Source organism: Oryx dammah, unplaced genomic scaffold (genome assembly GCF_014754425.2).
Source record: "Oryx dammah isolate SB20612 unplaced genomic scaffold, SCBI_Odam_1.1 HiC_scaffold_20, whole genome shotgun sequence".
Lineage (NCBI taxonomy): Eukaryota > Metazoa > Chordata > Mammalia > Artiodactyla > Bovidae > Oryx > Oryx dammah.
In genome coordinates this window covers 32,200,316-32,218,206 of record NW_024070204.1, presented here as the reverse complement: position 1 = coordinate 32,218,206, position 17,891 = coordinate 32,200,316, and the positions used below count along the sequence as shown (strand labels likewise).

At 37.3% G+C, this 17,891-nt stretch overlaps 2 protein-coding genes across 2 annotated transcripts; one reads left to right on the top strand and one right to left on the bottom strand.

Moving 5' to 3' along the window:
* On the bottom strand, positions 1-9,489 carry BRIX1 (biogenesis of ribosomes BRX1). Its single transcript, XM_040262308.1, has 10 exons — positions 8,596-9,489; positions 6,331-6,442; positions 4,627-4,670; positions 3,194-3,264; positions 2,429-2,478; positions 2,253-2,326; positions 2,047-2,097; positions 1,819-1,920; positions 706-834; positions 1-457 (listed from the first exon to the last, which is right to left on the bottom strand). Exons 1-10 carry the CDS (start codon positions 8,752-8,754, stop codon positions 188-190), a joined length of 1,062 nt encoding a protein of 353 aa, XP_040118242.1. The 5' UTR covers positions 8,755-9,489; the 3' UTR covers positions 1-187.
* Positions 8,807-17,753, top strand: RAD1 (RAD1 checkpoint DNA exonuclease). The gene is made up of 6 exons (XM_040262309.1): positions 8,807-9,024; positions 9,479-9,706; positions 10,967-11,075; positions 12,650-12,908; positions 15,119-15,217; positions 15,533-17,753. The coding sequence occupies exons 2-6, from the start codon at positions 9,512-9,514 to the stop codon at positions 15,708-15,710; spliced, it is 840 nt and encodes a 279-aa protein (XP_040118243.1). The 5' UTR covers positions 8,807-9,024; positions 9,479-9,511; the 3' UTR covers positions 15,711-17,753.
* Positions 17,754-17,891: the final 138 nt, after the last annotated feature.

The window sequence follows — 17,891 nt, the reverse complement described above, 5'->3', positions numbered from 1 at the left end:
TGAGTTCTGGTGATATTTTATTTAGAAAAACATAGACCCACCCGGACCAAAGTCACAAAATCCTAAGTTTTTTCTTTTAAATGTCACACTAATTAGATGTAAGGTCATCGCAAATAACAAAAGTGATTTATACACTGAACACAAAATAAATATAAAACAACTGAAATCAAATTAGTTCTCCATTGATTCATTTTGCATTCCTACTGCTCATCTTCTGTTTCATTTTTCTTTGTCTTTTGTAAATTCTTTTCTTTCTGGCTTTCAAATCGACTTTTGGCTCTGGTTTCACCCACTGTATTTCTACCGGCTTTTCCTCAGCCGGCGTAACAAAAACATCTGCAGTGGGATCATGGGGAAGAATAGTCTTTGGTTCTTTCTTTCTCAGCTTCTGCACATCTTTCACTTGCTGTTTCTCTCTGTATTTTGCAGCTGTGATGGATCTTATGACACGCCGATGCTAGAAACAAAAAAAATATGAAAGGTGCTTTTGAATAAAAATAAACATTTTATACATGGCAAGGACATTCACTTATGAAACCTATTTCCCTTTATGCTGCATCATCAAAAAAAAAAAAAAGTAATATGTAAGACTGGATGCAGCAAAAACCAAATTCAGTTTCACAGTTAACAGAACACTTATTTGACAGAATTACTTTGGCCCAAAAGTTTTAGGACATCAAGGACCAGTGAACAGAAACAGCTTACCATGTTTGGTGACTGGTAGTGAGGATTTTCATACAAAGTTGGTCCTCCAAAACTTCCCTGGAAAATCTTTATAAGATTTAAGACAAAACGGGGTCCTATTTCTACAAGAGCAGCATCTTCTTCAATGATCTTTAATTAAAAAAAAGGAAACATTTCATTTTGATTTGAATAAAATACTTCTAAATGGTACACGGGCTATATCCTCATTACAAATGTACCTAAAAGAACTAACAACCAATAAAGTTAAGGTGGAAGGGAAACTTGGCAAATGCCAAATCATCAATATTTTCTGAAATGTATTACTGGTTACAGGTAGCTGTCATAGGAAAATATAAATGTCTTTTCAGTGTGTCTTTAAAATTGAGTCATTTCAATCTGGTCTGTATCTAGCTTCTCACAACACATGTCTTCTTGCAAAACTGGTCAAATGATTATTTAAAACTGCAACCATGAGAACAAAATGTATTCAAGCACCCTATGGGGCACTCTTTCAAAATTTAAATCAATCCTTGAGTTGTTTTTATAAATCTAATTCAAATTAGATTAAAAGGCATATAAAAGGATACATGGCAAAATTTATTTTTGAATGGCTACTGACTGTGGAATTAAGGAGCAACTTCTGAACCACAAATATTACTATTTTTGTTTAAGGTAGGGCTGCATTCAGAGGTTAAGAAGGGGATATGTTTAACTTACATCTTTTCTGCTTAACACAAGCAGAAAAAAGCCCAGTTTATTTCACACGCTGTCTGAAATTCTGTCTTGCTGTTTTCATCCACCTCTCCTCCTGAATGAATCACTGTATGAATCATCTGACAGTTCTCATCAAATGTTTTCTATGGGGGCTATGTTTTTCTAAGTCTAAAACCACACCCCAGACCCAGCAGACTCTAACCTCTTAGGAGAGAAACTTATATTTTACTCAATGTCTAGTGACTTGTGAGAAAATCCATACTCAGCTGATAGCCATGAACTTAGGTTATGAAATAGGGGTTATTTACTACAAGTCTGTAGGGAAAAGAAAGCTATGTAAGAGAAAAAGAGTATCATTTGCCTATTCTATACCATAAACACTATGTATCCTAACTTATATAATTAAAAATAAAAGCTAACCTGAAAGTTCCGAAACCATATCCTATTATCCAAAATGGTGAATGTAAACACATGGTCCACAAATGGCTGGCTTTTGGGATGATACCGTGGTGTACTGAAGATCTAGGGGAAAAAGGGACATGTTAGTTCTGTACTCTATGACATACCATATGTGTTTTAGATAAAGTTAAAAGGAAGACACTTATTTATAGTATTTTACTAAAAACAGTTTCTAGTAAAGATATTTACCTGAATTAAGAGTTCTTTTAACAAAGCATAATGTGGTAATTCATCAAAAACCTATAAGAATAAAGTGAACATATTATTTGACAACATTAATTCTGCTTAAAATTGTGTTTTATTAACTAAATTGAATTATACAACTATATCCACTCAAAAAAAACAACCATGCACAGTAAGAAAATTAAACCTCACACACTGAATGAGAAACTTACAGGGTCAAAAGACAAGAGGGGCCGAGAACCTTTTAAACAGTTTCCAGTCATCTTTAGCTCAGCTAGGGTATGAACTAGAAAAATTATAACAACAAAAAGTTATAACTTTGGCGCAATTATCCCAAAAGATTATTTTCAATTTTCTCACAAAAAAAATTTAAGTTGAGTCAACTTACTATTTTGAACAAGGAATTTAGCAGATGGTCCATGAGGTGAATTTGAAAGCCTAAAAAATATAAAAGAAGCTTTTTCAACTAATTAGAATTGAATGTAGTAAAAGCTTACTACCAGCTCAATTTAAAAGATACCACAGAGACTTCCCTGGTGGTCTAGTGGTTAACACCCTATACTTCCAACGCAAGGGAACACAGGTTTGATCCCTGGCCTGGGAACTAAGATCCCACATGCCACATGGTGCAGTCAGAAACATAAAATGCACAGTTTAAAAAAAAGAAAAGATACCATAAAGTGCTAACAGTATTCACGTATTCCCAAATTTATTTAAAACATTCTCTTTTGATATTGATTTCTAACATAATTTCACAGTTTTAAAAGAAAAGACTATGATTTCAATACCTTTAGACCATGGAATTTTTGCATTTGTTGTACATCCCTAGATATGTTCCAGTGTCTCCTGGTTTATAGTCTCTGGGAACTTGAATACAATTTGTATCCTGCTGTTGTGTGAAAACTGGATAAATCTTAATTATATTGAATTGGTTCACAGTGCTTTTCAGGTCCACTATATTCTTCTACTTTTCTGTCTATTCATTCTATTAATTTTTGAGAGTTTGATATTGAAACTTCAACTAAAAATCATAATTAATCTACTAAAAAATAATTGCAATATATTGTAGAACTATAACTTTTATTTTCCAAGTCTCCTGTAAATGTGTTATACTTTCATAACTTAAAAAATTAAAAAAAAATAATTCTCTTACCACATGTAGAGATCTTGTTTTTTCTTAGCTTCAAAATAGATACATTTATTGCAGTTTTTCATTTCACAAACCTAAATAGAGCAAAGTATAGAAAAATGAAGTACATAATAAAACTAAGATCTAAAGCAATTCAAAGAATGAATATTCAGATTCCTCCAAGAATACTTCAGCAGGTTAAGAGGTTACAAAGGTCTAAATCAAAGTCAATTTATTTGCAGAAATGTTTAGATTTTCTGCATAAGGTAAACTATGCTCTGCCCACCTCTTTGACGGAAACAGCTACTATTTCTGGTCTAGAATTTTAACTGGCCTCCCTTGGGGAACCTCTTCTTCTGACCATATTCCTGTGTACAAACTACTAAGATTAAAAACAACCCCAGGAATAAAGCACATTACAACCTCACCAATTGCAGAAACAGTCCTTAAAGAACGAAAAACATCCTTTATAACCATTAGTTTGATGTTTAACTCTTTTGCTGTTCTATTTTAAGCTCAAGAAATTTATGTTTTTTCTTCCTCATCTGTACTACCATTTCTGTGATTTGGTTCTATAAAATCACTAAGGAGTATACAAAACCTATTTCAAGTTGAAGTAAATGTCAACGTCTTAAAGATTTATAAAGTCACAAGTGAGAAATGCACAAAAGCAATAAGGGAATGAAGTCCTTTATTATTATAGTATTTATAAATTAAACACTCTATATATATACACTACCTGAGGCTTAAAGAATTCATCAATTCAGTGCTTTTGTTGCTTACTTTCTTGGAATAAATAAAACTACATGCTAAGTTGTGAGCATTAGCTGCTGCAATCCAGATCCTGTTTATGTCTCCTATCTTCACTTGAAATTATACTACCTATTAGGGGCCTGACTCCCTCATCAGAATGTAAGTTCCATGATGACAGGGGCATTTCTTTTAACACTGTTTCTATAGAATAATCCCATGATAGAACAGGGCTTCAAAATTTTATGCTAAATGAATAACAGAAGCCTTTCTAATAACTAGAAAGAAGTATCTAAAACAATTCTAAGTTTAAAAAAAATTTGCTTTAAAAATTAAAGTTTAGTCTTCAACACTACTTTGAAATTTTAACCTATTACTAGTCCATAATACCTTAAGAGCAAATATCATATGCACTGCTTTTAATACTAGCAAAATACTTTCCTCAATACGCTTATTGAAAGAAGACAAATTTAAGAATGACCAAGAAATAATACATACTGAAGCACTGAACTGTGAAATAGACAATGAGTACTATAAAAAAATTTAGAAGGTACATAATTAAAGTTCATAAAATTTGCATGTCTTATACAAAACAACTTAAGTCACTGGATAACTGACTTATTTTTTAAATGATCAACTTCTCATGTTCTAAAATATTGCTTCTAAATAGTGCCGCTAGAATATTTTACTTTACTTTCTTAAATTACCTCATTAATCACAAATAACTTATCTTTACGATCCATTTTAGTATCTGTAAAAAGAAAAAAAAAAAAAATTAAAAAGATTCCAAAGCTACTTCAATCAAATCACTCATACTTTCTAGAAAATTAAGTATCTTTATAATTTTCAGTTTAAATGAGATTTACTGATCTTCAAAATGATTAGTGCTGAAGACACATGACCTCTTTAAAAATCTTGTTCTTTTGAAATGCAAAAATGAGTGATTGAAAATAGTCCTCAGGAAATATAAAGACCTAGGCAGTGTTTCTTTGTGTGCAGGCATACCTCAGAGATTCTGCCTGTTCAGTTCCAGATGACCATAATAAATAGAATATTGAAAGAAAGCAAGTCATAAATTTTTTTGATTTCCTGCTGCTGCTGCTTAGTTGCTTCAGTCGTGTCCGACTCTGTGTGACCCCATAGACGGCAGCCCACCAGGCTCCCCCGTCCCTGGGATTCTCCAGGCAAGAACACTGGAGTGGACTGCCATTTCCTTCTCCAATGAATGAAAGTAAAAAATGAAAGTTAAGTCGCTCAGTTGTGTTCAACTCTTCGCAACCCCATAGACTGCAGCCCACCAGGCTCCTCCATCTTCCTAGTGCATATAAATGTCATGCTTATACTATACCGTAGTCTATCAGATGTACAAACACATTACGTCTAAATAAACAATGTACATGCCTTAATTTAAAAATATTTTAATGCTAAAAAATGCTAACCATCATGAGCCTCCAGTGAGCCACAGTAGTAACTTCAAAGATCACTGATCACAGATGACAAAATAACAATGAAAAGGTTTGAAACACTGCAAGAATTACCAAAATGTGACAGAGATACAAAGTGAGCAAATAAATGCCATTGGAAAAATGTGCCAAGAAACTTGCTTGACACAAGGTTACCACAGTCTGCATATGGAGAAAAAAAAAAATTGCAAAAAAGTGAAGCACAATAAAATGAGGTCTACCTAAATTTTATGAGTCTCTTTCCAAAACAGGAAAATTCTCACAAACCAATTTTAGGACACAGGTTTTAGAAACACTCACTTAGGGAAACAATACAAATTAAAATTCTCTTTATGTAACTACAGACCTCAGTTTCAGAAACACTGTTATTTTATTCAGAAACACTGTTATATTATTACCAAGAATTAAAACCTAAGCACCTCCCAACACAGGCACAAAATACAGCTGCATGAGAACACTGTCATGGTTCCAAATCATTACTAAATGTTTTTCATTTGCTGGTAAGACATCCCATTATAAAAGAAAAAGCTTGGCATTGAGGAGTAGACTGAGTCCCAACTTAAAGGTGCTTCAAATCATACTCCTGATATATTAAGTTTTTAATAAGAACCGTTTTTTGTTCTATTTTGTTTTAAATGCAGAAAATAACACATGGCAGTCTTGATTCATTTCGAAGGACAAACCAGCTCATGGCCTCTGAGAACATTATAATGAAGTCATTCCCAGACTTTCAAAAAATGTTTTAGAGAAGACAATGCTTAATGAATTTTGCAGAGAATTTCTAAAAAATATTAATTGGAAAAATCTTGGCACTGAACAGATAAAACTTCTGAGAAGTTGTTGTTCTTTACCTGACATGCTGAATGAACAAAGTGTGACTAGAAGTGAAAATATATAAACAGGCAAGTTTACAAATACGAAGTTTTAACACATATGATATAAAAGCACCTGCTTTAGAATGAGGCATCAACATTCTCAAGTCTTGCATTAAATGTCTTGTTCTGAAATTTATTCCTCTAGAAGAAAAGATGAGAATCCGTTCCTTGTTTTTCCACTTCCCCTAAAGAAAAAAAGTGTGAGAATTTTAACATTTCATGGTGAATCTATCTTGTTTAAAAATAAATGCTTCCAAGTAGCAACTCAAACAATCCTGACCTCAGCTTTAATTCAATCTCAGTAGCATTTACTGACCCCAGCTGCTACCCAGAAACCTCCTTGGCATCCCTTCCTTTTGTTCTTCTTCAATTTCTCCAGTTCCTCCTCCTGATTATGACAGTTCTCATAATCACTCTCACAGCTTTCACTGTCAATTAACTCTACAGAAAGATAAGAACTCTTTCTAGCTCAAATAATCCAGTATCTGACTTACCTCAAATTCAACTTTAGGATACCAAATCTTAAAATCTGTAAACATCCTATTTTTCTGATGATGTCACCATCATTTCAGTCCCCCATGCTTTGAATCTTCCATTTGCTCTTATCTCATATCATAAGTACCAGTAAATGCTGTCAACTTCTCTTTCCAACAACTCTTAGTCGTCTCTTAGTGATACTGCCTTCAAGGTTCAGATTCTTATAATCTCATAACAATTGCAGATCTTCAAATGCTAGTCCTCCGTACCAGGAGCTCCTCCAATAGACAAGGTGGACTACCCCCTGATTGCTCTAATCACATCTTTTATCTTCCAGGGTTTTCTAAACAAAGTTCAAAATGACACAGCTTTAACACTAGATTCTAAAGTACATTTATATTTCTACCTACACTTTAGCCAATTTGTTTTTTTTTTCAAGTCCAGCATTTCATCCACTTCAACACCTCTGATTAGTTTTTTTCTCTCCCTCTGGACTTATATTGTTCCCTCTCATTTTTGAATATCGAAATTTTGGCCTCACCTTGGGATCCAATTCAAAGGCTGAATCCTTCATGATCCCTTACCTGGTAATCCCAAAGGAATGTTTATCTCCTGCACTTAAATAAAAAATTTCGTATTATGACTCAGATGACAGATACCATCACATTTCTTTTTAGCTCCTAAAGGGAAGAATGAGAATCTAACATCTACAGAAAATCTACAAGAAGTCCAGTTTACTCTTCACAAAAAGTAAATTACATTTTCTTCCTTGGTTTGCAAGTGAGAAGAGTTCAAAATGTCCCCGTTAATTAACATCAGGGTTAGAATTCAAGCTAATCTTTCATTCCTCAAAGCTAACTCCTTTCCCAGTGCTTGCCACATTTACCCATCATTCACTACGTGGTATATACAGATCTATGCTAAGCTGTGGTGGAGGTGGCAGGAGAGGACAGAAGGAAATCACTAAATCAGACCAACTGTCTCCACAGTATTTTATCTAGCTTAAGGAGCTCTCAGATGAATGAAAGATTCAACAACTTGTGTTCACCTTCTTCTGAATAAAAACCACCAACTTATATATCAGTTCTTAGTTTCCTTCTAAACTCCAACATTTTAGGAGAAAGTGGTCACGTTTTAGTTTTGCAATCCCAAAGGACGGGAAACCTAACTTCTTACAGTGCTTGGCACATTAAAACTTTGTCGAGTACAACTAAAACTCATAGTATCTACCCTAGTTTTTCGTATCCCTTGAGAGTTACAAATCAAACAAGTCGAGAATGGAATGGGAATGAGGTTCAAGAAAGAATGAATATATGTGTACTTTTGGCTGATTCACGTTATTGTACATTAGAAAACTGTACACCACAACATTGTAAAGCAATTATCCTCCAATTAAAAGTAAAATTTAAAAAATCAGGTCTAAAGCATAGTCCCAAAGGACAGTAGCTTTTTAAAGAACCGCATAACCAACTTCAACATTCAGAATACGGGAATATTCTGGATATCCCATCACTGGAAAGGATATATACTCTAGAGAGAAAAGCAAGTTTAAGAAGAATTCCTTCCTCCGACAACAACAAAAAACGAAGGAAATGAAGACCAAACACTGTAACAATCCCCGAAAGTCGCTTCTCTGCAAGCCAGGTAACAGCTTTGAAATCGGTCAAGTTGCTCAGTCAGCAGCCTGCCAAGAGTGCAGCCACGCGCACTAGGGTTAGACGTAAACGCGGCAGCTGGTCCCGCCGGAGAGCTGAGACGGAGCTCCCGTAACACCCCCAGCATCTCTGAAACTTCCAGAGCGGGAATCAGGTGGGTACCACAACGAAAGCGCGTGGAGCCGCGGCCGCAAAGCCCCCTTTACCTTGCAAACTGGGCCTGGGATACGATCTTTCTCTTCTTCCGCCGCCTCCTCTGATACTTCGTTCGGCTTAGCCGGCAGCTTGCCATTTTTCGCTTCTTTTTTCAGCTTTTTCGCCTGAACCGCCAGGCCTCCACGCCGTTTCCTCTTGGTCGCCGCCATCTTGCTCCGCGCCTTCGCTCTGGGCCTTCCTTCCGGCTCTGCCGCTCGCTCCGCCTTCCTGTCTCTATGGTCCCGGCCCCCAGCTCCACAGTCCTGCAGCTCTATGGTGCCTCTTTTCCGTCTTTATGGTACGGCCCGGTCGGCTCTCTAGGCCTCTTCTATCTCTGTGGTGACGGTGGCCGAGGTGGCCGACATATCTGAATAGAGTTGGGGGAGCCGCTCCACTTCCTCCGCAGTTTTCTAGGAGCTGCATCCGGGCGCTGCGCAAAGGTCGGGTTTGGGCGCTGGGGATCCCAAGACAAGTCTGTAAGCGGGTCGTGGGCTGGTGAGTGGTGGTGACTGGTTGTCTGGGTCTCTTGGAGGACCTTGCAAGGACTCAAGCCCGCTCCCCTAGCGCATATCCTGTTAGAAGCAAGATTGGAGGCGCGGGACAGCTCTTCTCTGACTGAGGAAGCGGAGCCTTTGTTTGGCTTGGCGAAACTGACCCCGGTGACCGTGTTGGTTGCGTATTTCTGTCCTTCGTAATTTTTCGTGTTACTGTCTCCTTAATAAGGACGACGAAACCCTAGTTTACAGGGTAATTTCCCCCAAAGTTAGAGATAGTTAAGTGGCAGAGGTGGGGTTTCAGTCCCTACTTCGAGGCCTCCTCCACTCGGCTCAACGCAGGTTGAAATCGCGAGCCTCGTCAGCCTGGACAGGGAGTTTTATTGTCGCATCTCATCAGGAGCATCCCTCGGGGCCGAATGCGCCGTGGACCATGCCCCTCCTAACCCAGCGGATCCCAGACGAGAATGATCACTGCTTAGTGGCCAGCCTTGACAACGTCAGGAACCTCTCCACTATCTTGAAGGCTATTCATTTCCGAGAACATGCCACGTGTTTTGCTACTAAAAATGGAATCAAGGTTACAGTGGAAAACGCAAAATGTGTACAAGCAAATGCTTTTATTCAGGTATGGAAGTTGGCACCTTTAATCCAGTGACGTATGGCATTCTTCACCCAGCTCAATGAATTCCAAGGGTCCTCATTTAAGTTGGAGCACAAAATATCATTATTTGAATTCTTTTTCTCTCCTGATAACAAATCCTTTTCCTATCGTGTTTTACAGAGATAATGGTTAATAATGTCTAAAATATTTTAAACTATAGGTGGGCATTTTTTCTGAGTGTTTTGTATGTTTCTGTGTTTAAATAATTTAATCCTCACAACAATAGTGGTTTAGATGTAGTTTCTTTAGTTCTGGGTAATATATGTTTACTATGAGCAAGGGTATTGAGTTCCTATGACTACAGATCATCGGCACTTTTTCTCACATAACTCTAAAACTGAAATGATTGGTCTTTGAACTGTCAGTTGGTGTCTGTACTAGAATGAGTGCTTTTGTGTAGAAAATGACAGTGTCCATCATGAGTGCCAAAACTGTCCTGATGGCAGCTAAACTTTGAAGTGGTCTTTGAATACTTTTAATAAATTTATTTTGATAAATTTTTAAAAAAGTCACAACAGTCCTATGAGGTGGTTCTATTATTATTCCCATTTTACATTTGTGGAAACTGAGACACTATGTAAGTGATTTGTCAGCAGTCCTATAGCTGGCAAGTGGCTTAGTTGGGATGAGAACCCATAACATTTGTTTCTGTAGTATATGTTCTTTTGCACTACTTCCCTATTATTATTTTTTCCTCTTCTTGGTTATAATCTGTTTGTTCTTACAAAGTAATAGTTGTATGGTTCAGATAGGATTTCACATTTAATTTAGCATTTATTTGGAACACCTAAGGGCACAGTATGACCTCAGGTATAGAGGGATTAATCAGACATGGTTCCTGTCCTCAAAAGAAATTGAGAGTCAGTTATTACTCATGCATTGTCTAATTTGTTTGGCTGTTTTCCACATGACTTTAGCCCAACTGATGGGTACAAAAAGGAGACAAGGGAGAGTCATGTAGGAGATAGTTTAGCTCCAAGGAGCTAGATGAAGGACCTTTTCATAAAGTTTTGCATCAGACTGAAATCAGTTACACCTTCAACTACTGCGTAGTAGTATTCTAGTGGATCTCAGTTGAAAACGTTTAAGATGTGTTTGATAATCAGAAATTATTTTCATGGGTTTAGCACAATATTGTTATTTTAAAAACAAAGTGAGCTCTAGAATAGTATGTGTGCATTTTCATTCTTTAACATACATTTTCACATTTACTTTTTTTTATAGGCTGGAATATTTCAAGAGTTTAGAGTTCAAGAAGAGTCTGTTACTTTTCGAATTAATTTAACTGTCCTTTTAGACTGTTTGTCTATTTTTGGATCAAGTCCTGTGCCAGGTGAACTACTTTATTGTCATTATAATAACATAAAAGCATTTCTGGATGGTCAGAAAAATACAGGAAGATTATTAGAATATAAGCAATATAAACATTTGTTTAAAAAATTAATTGCCAGTTTATTTTTCATTTGCCACAATCATGTATTCTGATTTTTCATAATATTAGTAGATGCTAATGGTTCTTATATTTACGTTCACCTTTTAATTTATAAAGCTTTTAGGATTTTAAATTTGAACTAATTAAAAGAATACTTTGAACGTGTCTTAAATATGTTTAACATTGAGAAATATATTTTAATTGCTTCTTTTCCCTAATTTGTGAAGAATTATAGTTAGTGGCAGAGAAAATAAATACCAGTTGTCCTGACTCCCAGTTCACTGTGTTTGACATTTGCTCATTTTTCTTTAAGCCCTGTTTATAAATGAAGTTTATTTTCCTAAATGCTTTTCTTTAAAATAGTCATATACTTTTAGAAATAGTTAAAACTACAGGGAAACCCCAGAAGGATGATTTTTACTTCATAGGAAAGGATCAGTTATGGTCCTCTAGAAAATATGTTTTAATTTTATACTGACAATTCCGTTATTATTGGGATTGGTTAAAATTATAATTTTCTAATGCAGTGATCCCCAACTGGTTTTCCATAAAATCACCTGCCTTCTTCCATTCCTCAGTGTGATTCTCCACCCAGTAAGAAAGAGGAGTAGAGTGTCCTGTCATATCCCTTCTCCTCTTTATTGTTTTGCAGAGCTAAAACCCTAACCTCCATTAACCACCCTTTTTCTCCCAATTAGACCTTAAGATGGAGAAGGCAGTGGCACCCCACTCCAGTACTCTTGCCTGGAAAATCCCATGGGTGGAGGAGCCTGGAACGCTGCAGTCCATGGGGTCGCTGAGGGTCGGACACGACTGAGCGACTTCACTTTGACTTTTCACTTTCATGCATTGGAAAAGGAAATGGCAACACACTCCAGTGTTCTTGCCTGGAGAATCCCAGGGACGGCGGAGCCTGGTGGGCTGCCGTCTGTGGGGTCACACAGAGTCGGACACGACTGAAGTGACTTAGCAGCAGACCTTAAGATGTGGTGAAATATAAAGACTATCTCCCAGTAGAAAACATTGAGAGGGTCCTTATCACAGGGAATACATTGATGTTATAATAAGACAATATGAAAGCAATTCATTGTTAACACAGATTGAACCTTCAAGAATAGCATAATCTATCCTACAACAGTTATTATTAATACATGCAAAATGGACTGTATAGATCCTGAAGTTGTATATTTATATATAATCACCTAGCTATCTCTGAAGTGTGGTTTTTTGTTTTTTTGGCAACCTGGAAAACGATTTCAAAGAGTATTTCATTCCCAATTTTTTGCAGTTATTTTTGGAATTGTCTACACACAACTATCATCAGGGAAGATGTGATCCCTTCTCATAAGGATATACATATATATATGCTAGAAATGGACATGGTAAAATATTCTTGAGTTTTAGGCATGATTTGAGGAGAAGCAGAGCCCAGAGCTCTAAAACTAAGCCCAGAGTATGATTTGTTTCCTTTGCAGGGACTTTTACTGCACTTCGGATGTGTTACCAAGGTTATGGTTACCCTCTGATGCTGTTTCTAGAAGAAGGAGGTGTGGTGACAGTGTGTAAAATCAACACTCAGGAGCCTGAGGAGACTCTGGATTTTGATTTCTGCAGCACCAATGTCATTAATAAAATTATTCTGCAGTCAGAGGGGCTCCGTGAAGCATTTTCCGAGTTGGATATGACGAGTGAGGTCCTGCAGATCACCATGTCTCCAGATAAACCTTATTTCAGGTACTTGAAAGCCCTGCAGTCCTAGTTAATGTAGTTTACTCCATCTGCCTGCTTACACATTTGCTTAGGATTCAGAGTTTTTGTTACCCAGGATACAAGAATTTTCAGAACTTCAGAGACCTTCTACTCTTACTTCATACTTTTATGTGTCAGGACACTAGAAGACCCAGGAAGACTAACTCACTATTGAAAGCTTCATAGGTAGTGTTGGTTTCTAGAAGAGTAGCCCCATCTCTGAGTTCATAAACTAGTCATTTCAGTGCTGTACTACTTACCATCATAGATGAGTTGCATTGTGAGGAAAATTGGGCTTAAACTTTTGCAAAAGGTGTTCACAGCATATGGTATCTCTTTTTCCCAAGTTAGTACAGGATGCTGGAGGAAATAGGTGTTTTCTATACATGGTTCATTCACTAAGTGTCAGTCACCTAGAGTGTGCATATTTACGTTAAGCACTACAGGAAGGAAAAGCTTAAAATCAAGGTGATGAGGATATACATGAAACACCTTAGAGAGAAGAAAATTACATGCCATTAAAATTAGGGAACCAGCACAGGAGTACTTAGGGAGGCATGGTCAAGGTGAGCTTCCTAAGAGGACAATTTTCAGCAGGAATATAGTATCAAAAACTATCAAGCTGCTTCTCATATTTTACCCAACAAATGAAATGGCAAAACTCTTCAGGATTAGAATCAGAGAATTTATTTATTTCTACTCTTTTGAAATATTTCAGAATATTAGAGTAAAGGAGTTAAATACATACGGTGTAAGAAGTGTAATTATTCTTTTTGTATCTACTTTAGAAGAACTGCAGGCTTTTCTTATTGGTTGCTGCTACTGCTAAGCCGCTTCAGTCGTGTCCGACTCTTTGCGACCCAATAGATGGCAGCCCACCAGGCTCCCTCCGTCCCTGGGATTCTCCAGGCAAGAACACTGGAGTGGGTTGCCATTTCCTTCTCCATTTCCTCCTCCTTATTGGTTAGGTAGTTTAAAAATTTGCTCAAGATGGGTTAAAATGCTAATCAAAGTGGAAATGAGTCTAACTCTACTTAAGCAGTGATGTGAATTAAAGATTGCAGGCACTTTAAGCAGAGTATTCCAGAGGCTGCTCATCTAAATGATCTCTCTCAGCATGGGTGACTAGATGAACCATGGTATTTTTCATCTCCCATACAGGAAATTATTTGGTGGGGGGGAACTGGAAGTTGAAATATTTTTTTCTGGATATGTTAAACTTGAGCCTGTGACACTAAGGAGTAGTTGGATAGATAGGTATAGAGTTCAGGAGATCAGTCTAGACTAAAAATATAGATTTGGGAACCATCAGCATGGCTGGGCATGAACAACATGGCTCAGAGAAAGAGGTGATGTTAGAAGAGAGAAAAGATGGATTCTGGGAAAAGCCAGCAAACACCTAGGTCTTTATCACTGTGCTCATATAGCGCTCACCTACAGTGCTCATATATGTTAATTCCAGGTAGCTCAGATGGTAAAGAATCTGTCTGCAGTGCAGGATACCCAGGTTCGATCCCTTGGTCAGGAAGGTCCGCTGGAGAAGGGCATGGCAACCCACTCCAGTATTCTTGCTGGAGAATCCCATGGACAGAGGAACCTGGTGAGCTTCAGTCCATGGAGTCACAAAGAGTCGAACAGGACTTGAACCACTAACACTTTCACTCTCCGAAACAAATGATCAGTAAGTTAAGTAAACATGAACATTCACAAAGTGTCTGCAAACTACTGATATTCCCAAGCAAAGAAAACCATAAAACAGCCTGAAAAGCATCTGAGACACACAAAAGCCCTAATTGCTTGGTGTGGCAGTAGACGTAGCTGGCAGGGCCCTGGGCTTGCCGTTGACATAGATCAGGGTCTTCCGTCACTCCTCCACTCCTGTTACATGGTTCTGATTTGAGGAAGAGGGAGGGACAATATCAAAGTAATATCAAGGTAATGAAATGGAGGCAGAGCCCCCTAGATTCCTTCTGTGACTGGCTTTTTGCAAAGTCATTTATTGGTTGCCAGCTCTGTACTGCAGCATCTTACAGGGATCTTTCTTATGTCGTCGTTACAGTGCCTTGTCGACAGCTGTCTACATACCTGTTCCACTCACCAGAATGAGCTTCTTAAGGAAGTGTCTGCTTATTTGGATACTAATGTGGCTTATTGTTGAACCAATGAATAAATGAATTGCTCATTTTCTACTATAGGTTATCTACTTTTGGGAACGCAGGAAGCTCCCACCTTGACTATCCCAAAGATTCTGATTTGATGGAATCATTTCACTGCAATCAGACCCAGGTCAACAGGTCAGTAGGTTGCCATTTTGGTGATGAAGGCGAGGTTAAATACTATATTTCTATTAAATAAAAATTTTTAAGATTTTCAACGTATAGATAAAAGTATAGCAAAAAATAAATAGTAGGTTGCTGGGTTTACTTGGGAATTTGGCATTGTGATAGTGAATTAAATTTTCAAAATGAAGAAAATATTAGCAAATTGGACGGCCATTTGATTCTGTTCTTATATTTGCTATTTGGTAGTTCTTGGCTAACTTTTGTCCTTTACTTGGAATTATGTTTTAAATGTGTCCAAATAACAGCTTTTTGTTTACTTTTCTGCAGATACAAGATTTCTTTACTGAAACCCTCTACAAAGGCATTAGTCCTGTCTTGTAAAGTATCTATTCGAACAGATAACCGAGGATTTCTCTCATTACAGTATATGATTAGAAATGAAGATGGACAAATATGCTTTGTGGAATATTACTGCTGTCCTGATGAGGAAGTTCCTGACTCTTAGTCTTCAGTATGGCGGTTCACGCATTATTTATGTACACATGCATAGTGGGTCATGTTCTCATGCTGAGTGCAATCCCTTCATGACTTCCTGTTAAGATTTTCGAAGGGGAAGAAGCGGGGAGGAGGAGCAGCACAGTCCCTTTCCCAGTAGTTGCTGTAGGTTTTGTCAATAACGTTGCCGCAGATTATCCAGTACTGGACTAGTCTGTGGTTCTGTCTTTTGAACTCATGGGAATTTTTATAAGTCAAGATGCATAAGTTTTATGTGTTATTCTACTTAAGTAGGACATTCCAAGAGTATAAAAATTTGAAGTTTGGTGAAGCCATATCAGAAATGTTATTTTATTTATTTACTATTAGAAAAAGCAATAGCATATGGGCATCACTTCCTAGTTGGAATTCTGGAGACTCTGTCATAAAGCAGTGGTTCTCAGAGTGTCATGCCTAGACTACCTGAAAACTTGTCAGGAACTCTGGGGGCGGGACGAGCAATCTGTAGTTTAAACAAGCTTCCCCCATCTTCTCCCCCGCCACCCCCGAGATTCTGATCCTTGCTAAAGTTTGAGAACCACTGTTTTAAAGGATATTTTTTTAAAATAGCATTTTAATTGTATTGAAGTGACTGCTTTTACAGGTGATGTCTTTGCAAGTGTTCTGAAGTTTAGGTGTCACCAAACATGTCTAAATAATTATATGATTTATTTACATTTTGAAGGCATCTATGAACATGATATAAAAGTCTTCAGAATTACAGATTTTCATCTTGTTCTGAAAACCATTCATTGTAGTAAGTACTTATTAGATACCTTCTATTTGCCTATAAGAGTTCCTCAACCAGGGCTTCCCACGTGGCTCAGTGGTAAAGAATCCACCTGCCAATGCAGGAGACACAGGTTCCATCCCTGATCCTGGAAGATGCCATATTCTGTGGAGCAGCTATGCCCATGTACCACAGCTGCTGAGCCTGTACTCTAGAGCTTGGGAGCCGCAGCTACTGAGCTCACGTGCCTTAGAGCCCGTGCTCTGCAACTAGAGAAGAGCTTGCACACGACGAAGACCTAGTACAACCAAAAATAATTTTTTTTTTTTTTGAAAAAAGTTTCTCAACCAAACCAAGGCATATCTCAGTGGGCGGGCACATAGGCGCTGCTCCTAGGTACCTGTACAACTCGTGCAGTGCTGGGTATCTAGCCCAGGGTGAATGCCCGATAACTAGTTAAGTCTCCCAGGCAATCTCGGGATGCCCAGCTGGTACAAAAGTCATTGGAGTTTTGTAAAGTTACAGTATGTGTTCAAGAAGGAAATGATCGAATCTGCCAAATGTCCAGATTTTTTTTTGTCTCAATAAGCATTAAGAACAAAACACATCTAAAACATAATTATGAAAATACTTAATCATAAACATTTCAAGGACTACAATTTTCCTTTAAATTTAAAATTGGACAGTTACTTGGTTTTTTTCCATTGGCATGTCTAGTATCTAAAATAGTGCCAGGATAGAGTAAATATTCATCAGATAAAAGAACCTCCACTTTCAGATTGTTAGTCACTATGAAAGTTGAACCTATGATTAAATAAGACTGACATTTTTGCACATTTAAGACTACTATTTCAGCTGAACATATCTTGAGTTACTTAGAATTCAGAAGCTAATAAATTTAATTCTTTCTCAGTCACTGTAACATCAAATATGTTTTAATAAAGAATTTTCTAGTTATGTGTGTTCTGTTTGACTCCCTAATTTGCTAGCCTAACTTTGTTTAAGTTCCTATGAGAGACCACTGCGGGGAGCACTTCCTTGAGCAACGCAGATGCTTCGGTGACTATAAGTTGAGTTCACGTGTCACAAAAGACTGATTTAGCTTTGCCTTTCTGAAGTTTACCTCATAGTCTTTCTAATAAAATTGTACTTAGAGTAGCTATTTTTTTCTATTTTTAGTTAGTTTATTCCCTACTTATGATGTGCTTCCACCTAGAACTGATGGAATGATTCAAAACAAAAATGTTAAATTTTACTGTCGTCATAAAAATAAGTCTTGTAATATATGTTTTGTTTTTTTACAAGCCACACAGTTTCTGTGGTACTCTGAAGTCCTGCTAAGCATTCGTTACCATTGCTGAAAGGGCAGCATGTGGCAGCCCCTACAGTGTAGGGTGGCAGGGTGGGGGGGGGTTCAGAACT